Below are 6,440 nucleotides of genomic sequence, written 5' to 3'. Positions count from 1 at the left end.
GACATCGTAACCGGCCAATCAGGAACGCCTCGAGCAGTAACGCCAACGCTCGTCGAGTTTTAACAGCCGATGATAAATGTCGATAGGGTAATGCCTCCTTTCTTGGTCCATATATGGTCAATGATGTCACCAGAACCTCAAACGGGAGTCTCCGCTGAAGACGCGTTGGAAGAGAAGAAGCGTTCGTATTTTCCCGTACAATGAGGCCAATCCAGTCTTGATCACTAACGCTAGGCTACATGAGGGCAAGTTACTGGACTGGACATCATCTACTCCAACAACATGGAAGTTTATTTGAAGTCGTGGACTGCAGCGATCGCACCGACGGCAGCAGAAACAGTAAGTTTCTCCTCAACCAAAGCGAGACTCGCTCCTTTAGAGCGTTGTGAAATGTCGGGTGCACGCCATGGCGGGCGCGGATCTATAAATAGTAGGAAATAATTTGCATTTGGATTTATGGCGGGCCGATGGTTCATGAATACACGCGGATTAGGATTAGGATAATACTGCAGGTGTTATTTATATATTCAGCTCCAATCAGCTGCTGCTGCTAGATCACCGAGGACTCTGCCCCGCCTACACACATGCATGTAAACACACCACCATACCATCAAACGCACACCATACACACACTGTCCAGTCGTGCACACGCACAACCCTGCGCCTGCCCAGCCACGTGGACACCACTCTACTGCCCAGCCACGTGGACACCACTCTACCTGCCCAGCCACGTGGACACCACTCTACTGCCCAGCCACGTGGACACCACTCTACTCAACTATGTGTATCTTCATGTAGTAGTAGCTTCTGCAGCCAGCTGCTGTCACCAACCCTCCCTATGAGCCTTCTTCTATATGAGCCTGTTATGAATGAGGTACCATCATTAATTAATCACAAATGTTATCAGTCGCTTATCTCTGCTGATCAAATCTTAGGAGGACATTCATCATTATTAGTAGTTATAATGAATGATAAGTAGTTAGTCTTGAAATGTTATCAGCTTGTTTTGTTGCTTTTTACAAACTCATTTCTTTCTCTTCCTGGTGTCAAAATCTGAATGAATATGATGCTATTGCATCAAGGTCCGTGCCGTAACAAGTTAAAACTAATTACTTACTAAAGATTTCATAATAGATAAACAGTAGATAAACATAAAGATAGATAAGATCAACAGTAAACAGACACTTAATTGAGAATAATACCCTCTGACTAGTGTCCTGTGTGACTAGTGACTAGTGTCCTGTGTGACTAGTGACTAGTGTTCTGTGTAGTGTGTGAATTCACAATGCCGCTCAGCGGCACAGAATAAAACACCTTGCTGGAGCTTGGTTGAAAACACACCCACTGACACGCCCACACACTGACACACCCACTGACACGCCCACACAGACACGCCCACACACTGACACACCCACACACTGACACCACATGGCCTTCATAAGAATATTCTCTTGCTTGTATCATCGCACATGCGCACACACAGTCACACACACATGCACGCCACGCACACGCACGCAGAAATACACACAAACACATATTGTAACTCCAACCACGTGCTGAGCTGTTGCCGGGTCGGGTCATGTGACAGCGCCTTTCCCTCTGACAGAGCGGGCATCCTCACACACACACACACACACTTACTCACGTCACGTACAGTACGCATTCACACTTCACACGTGGTGTAGATTCTCCTCTCTCTCTCTCTTTTACACACACACACACACACACACACACACACACACACGTGGTGGAGTTTTTCCTCTCTCTCTCTCTCTCTCTTACACACACACAAACACACACACATACACTTACTCACGTACAGTATGCATTCACACGTGGTGTAGATTCTCCTCTCTCTCTCTTACACACACACACACACACACACACACACACACACACACACACACACACACACGTGGTGTAGATTCTCCTCTCTCTCTCACACACACACACACACACACACACACAAACACACACACACACGTGGTGTAGATTCTCCTCTCTCTCTCTTACACACACACATACACACACAAACAAAAACACAAACACACAAGTACTACGTAACTTCTCCCTCTTATCGCGCATGCATTCCCCAACATTTAACGGGAAGATATCACGAGGTGTGTGTGTACATTGTCAGTTGAAACTAAAACCAATCAGGGGACTTTCAACTGTCTGCCTCATCTCTCCGTGGACCGGTAGGCGGGAGGGGAAAATGAAGACTAGATCAACAGTAACAACCACACTTTTCCTTGGCAGCAGCTGCTTCAGATCAGCTGTTTGTAAACCAAATCACTTTGGTGAATTCAAACGTGTGATGTACATGTGCACCTCACCTGTGCAGCGGAGCGAGACGAAGGTCTCTTCTTCAGCTCCACACACTTCCTCCACTTGCAGATCTGGTGGCCGCGGCTGCGGTTGCGGCAGCAGCTGCACTGGCCACAGCTGACCTTCCTCAGGCACGGCTGGCACGCCCCGCACCTGCTCCGCTTCTTCCTCTCCCTCCTGTGGGGTTTGTGCGAGGAGGAGGCGAAGGGGCCGCCCCCCCCCTCCGGACCCCAGGGGCCCGACGCGTCGGAGGGGCTGCGCTCTCCGTAGCCCCCCTCCGACTCGGTGTCGAACGAGAGGGAGGACCGGGTGCTCTCGGAGCTGCAGGAGAACGACAGGGACAGCAGGTCCAGGGACCTTGGCACTGAGCCCTGCTCTGGTCCGGTGTTTGGTTCAAACACAGCTGTGACCACATCTGTGCTGGACTGAGGAAGCGTCATCGATGGTGATGGTTTCTCTTCCCGGCTGTGGTGCTCCGACCGCTCTTGGTTGGACGCACTGTCTTTGGTCTGCTTTGCTTCTGCTGGTGAGAAAGCTTGGTTGTCTTTCTGGGAAGGGACCTCCCAGAATTGGCGCCCCCCCTGGCTCGTAAACAGGGGCTGGAGGGATTTGCAGCAGATAATAATCACCGTTTTTTCGTTATTTTGCGTCGTCAGACCGGTGTGTGACCTCAGCGCGGCCTCGGGGACAGCGGAGGACGCTGGGAATTGGAGTTTAGTAGCACCGTGATGGGTAGTTTGCACGTCTTTCCTCGCCAGGCTCAGAACCTCTAGCTGGAGCGGTTCTGAGAGGGCAGGGGCTTTGGCGGGATCTGAGGTAGCTGCGTTGCAGATAGGCGATGCCCTGACGGGCGAGTGTGGCCGTGCGGTCGGCCCGTCGCTGGAGCGAGGCAGATGCGGCGACGGAGGGTTTGGAGTGGAGATTGAGAGACCGGCGACATTGTTCTTCTCCGCCTTTTCCTCTTCTCTCGTGAGATGATCCAGCTCCTCAACGCTCTCCTCCATCTCGTCCACCGTCTCCTCTCGTCTCTCAACTCCTGTCTCTGAACTCTCCTTTCTCTCAATATCGTCTCCATCTCTCACTCTCTCCTCTGGCCTCATCTGTTCCAGGCCCAGCATGTCCCCCTCCTCTTGGTGGGCAACAACCACATCATGCTCAGCATCTCCAGCAGCATGATCAAGCTTATTTCCTAGTTTATGAGAACTATCGTTTCCCTCGCTGCCATCTTCCTTCCCCACGACTCCGGTGCTCGTTTGCTCCGTGAGCGCAGCGGGGCTGTCTTTAGTTTCCTCCTTGCCGAGTATTAGCTGTCTGTCAGCTTCATCCCCCGCGGAGTCTCCCATCGCACTCCTCGGGTCACCTTCATCTCCCGCGGAGCCTCGGATCACACGCGTCGCGTCACCTTCACCGCTGGCAGCCTGCTCGTCTTGCTCAGTAATAATAGCACCGCCACAGCTGGAGCGCACACAATCTTCCAGTGTGTCATTACCAGGTTGTGAATCAGCTTTAAGAGGGCTGCCCTCGCCGCCATCGTGGACTCCCACAACCTGATCTTTGATATGATCGGCTCCCACAACCTGATCTTTGATATGCTCTTTGATGATATCATCTTTGATATGATCGGGGACATCGGAATCTGTTTTCAGAGAAATAGGGGCGACTTCTTTGCCATTATGGGTGTCCAATTTCTCCTGTTCCTCGTTACCGGTCGAATCGTGGCTGTCGGCGTTTGAAGGCTGTTTTCTGGCGTTCCCTTGGTGAGATGCTGCTCCTCCTCTCCCTGCTGCGCCCCCCCTGCGGTTTCGCCCTCCCCTGCGAGGCTTGGGAGGCTGGCAGGGTGTAACGGACACCCGCGCGCCCCGCAGGGACTTCCTCGGCTCTAGGGGGTCTTCGAGCTCACGAAAGCGTACGGGCAGATTACTCACCCGTCTAAGCCTGGCAGATCCCGTTACATTCGTGGCATGGTTGACTCTACCAGGGGACCTCCCAGGTCCCTGAGCAACAGGCCCGCTGGCACTTCTTCCTCTGGGGCTGCTTCGCCCCGCCTGCGTCTGGGCCCTGGTTTTGGGTTCGACGACCGGTGCCTTCTGGAGCCTCTCGGCAGCTCTCCCTCTACATTGATTGGAGTTGGAGGTTGTCCTCTTGGTGGCGATGACTTTGGGGACGTTCTTTCTCTGAGAAGGTGGCTGTCTCCTCTTGGGTCTGGAAGTAGCAGGCATGGCTGAGGGTGAAGAAGGGAGGATGTCTGGCCACCAGCATGGGAGCCAGTTGAATGTTGATCTTCTACTTAGGACCCAACTTTTACTTTTTTTATCTTCTTCTTTTGTCTTTCAGGACCGTAGATGATGATGCAGCAGCAGTTATTTTCCCATTGCCAAACAGCAGTGCATGACCTAAAAAATAGTACATATAGAGAAAGTCTAAATACACAGCATCTTCCACAAATGTTTCCCGCCAAACAGGGTGACCAGATCCCAGCAAAACAAATGTGGGACAAAGAGTATGTTTGTGTGGGACAATGTGGGACATGTTACCAATGCTGAGTAGGGCTGCAACTAATGATTATTTTCATTATCGATTAATCTGTCGATTAGTTTAGACTAATCGATTAATCGTTTGGTCTATAAAATGTCACCAAATGGTGAAAAATAGCAATCTTCTTTGATCCTCCTGACTAACAGTCCACAACCCGAAGCTAGTCTGTCATAAAAGACTAAAGATATCAGAGAGCTGAAACAAGAGAAAACATTTTTCCGCCTTAAAAATTTCTCTCTCTCTCTCTCTCTCTCTCTCTCTCTCTCTCTCTCTCTCTCTCTCTCAGTGATTTGACTTTTGAAAACTAGAGCCAATCAAAATGTGGGACATCATCTCAATATGTGGGAAATGGGAAAATGCATAAAAATACTGTGCAGTCCCACACAAAATGGGACACATCTGGTCACCCTAAAAAACAAATGATAATTAGTATACACACACACACACACACACACACACACACACACACACACACACAAACACACACATATACACCTGGGAATAATGATATTATTGGAGAATCGCATATGACACTGCCTATAAAGATCAAGATACTGGTTTTATTCTAATTCATATTTACTTTAGCTACTTGCCAAAGCCCCTTTTGCCCCGCCTAAAATCCTACTTTGGCATCCAACACATAGCAAGTGCTATAATGTAGTAATATAGTAATAATAGTAAGGGAATGTGGCTGCAGCAGATACACAGCAAGCTATTTTGAATAAAGAGATGATCAAATAGAGGTCTGCATGAGCGCACTTACTGCTTTTCTCTGTGGCTAACACGGATTAGCAGTTTAAAGGGCAGAGCACGTTGAGGAGTGGGCTTTGGCTCGGCAGCGAGGTCGGATCCTGTTTTCGTCCTTCTGGCGGAAGGAGAGAGGCTATATTTACCGTGTAAAACGCCTCCAACCTTATTATTATTATTATTGCTGCACTTGACCGCTCTCGTTTTATAGCGTGCGTCAACGTCGACGCGTCACTTTTCCTAACATGTTTTTGTTTGTGATAGTTTTAGTTTACACACGTTTGCTTTAATAAACGGCAGCAGCACGAATACTTGACATACCAGAGAGACAGTTGCACTGTCTGAGCAGCTAATAATACTCCGCTCCAGCGAGACCTTGGATTGGTTTCCCTCCGCGGCAAATATAGAATGCTGCTGCTGGCAAGTTCGATCCTTCTTTCCACGACCACCAGGACACATGGACACGGCTTGAGCACTATAATGCATATATTCCAGCAGAATAGCTATTATACCGCGTGCACATGGACGACACAGCACGGCACCACCCGTTAAAATGTAAATCCCTCTCGTGTCAGTCCACCGCACCTTAGGGCAGCCCCACTCTCCTCTCCCAGTCTCCCTCCTCCACACCAGAGCCAGGCAGCAGCAGCGACCTACGCTCACTCTGCTGGCCAGCGTGACGTCACACGGCACTGGAGGGAAGAGAGGGGGGAGGAAAACCCGGAGCGGACTTCACTTTTGTCCGCTGGGTGTTTGTTCCTCTCCAGAAATGTCGATTTATGGAAATTGCCGAGTTACCATCATGGTGGTCAGTGATAATAAACGTCCAC

The 6,440-nt window shown here is 50.1% G+C and overlaps 2 protein-coding genes across 2 annotated transcripts in view; one reads left to right on the top strand and one right to left on the bottom strand.

Moving 5' to 3' along the window:
* The window catches only part of tet1 (tet methylcytosine dioxygenase 1), a gene marked incomplete at its 5' end in the record, with an annotated part of 59,448 nt that extends 54,901 nt beyond the window's left edge, over positions 1 to 4,547 (bottom strand). Inside the window, one exon of the mRNA XM_083658254.1 lies at positions 2,337 to 4,547. Within this exon, the coding sequence (XP_083514380.1) occupies positions 2,337 to 4,547 (2,211 nt within the window). The remainder of the gene's footprint in view (positions 1 to 2,336) is intronic.
* The window catches only part of LOC310796326 (transmembrane protein 150A), a 243,518-nt gene that overhangs the window by 76,636 nt on the left and 160,442 nt on the right, over positions 1 to 6,440 (top strand). The gene's annotated exons all lie outside the window — the stretch shown is intronic.

The sequence above is a fragment of the Poromitra crassiceps genome, assembly GCF_964638095.1.
Source record: "Poromitra crassiceps genome assembly, chromosome: 22".
NCBI classification, from domain to species: Eukaryota; Metazoa; Chordata; class Actinopteri; order Beryciformes; family Melamphaidae; genus Poromitra; species Poromitra crassiceps.
Note: the sequence above shows the minus strand (reverse complement) of the source record. Positions and strands in the feature narration are given on the sequence as shown.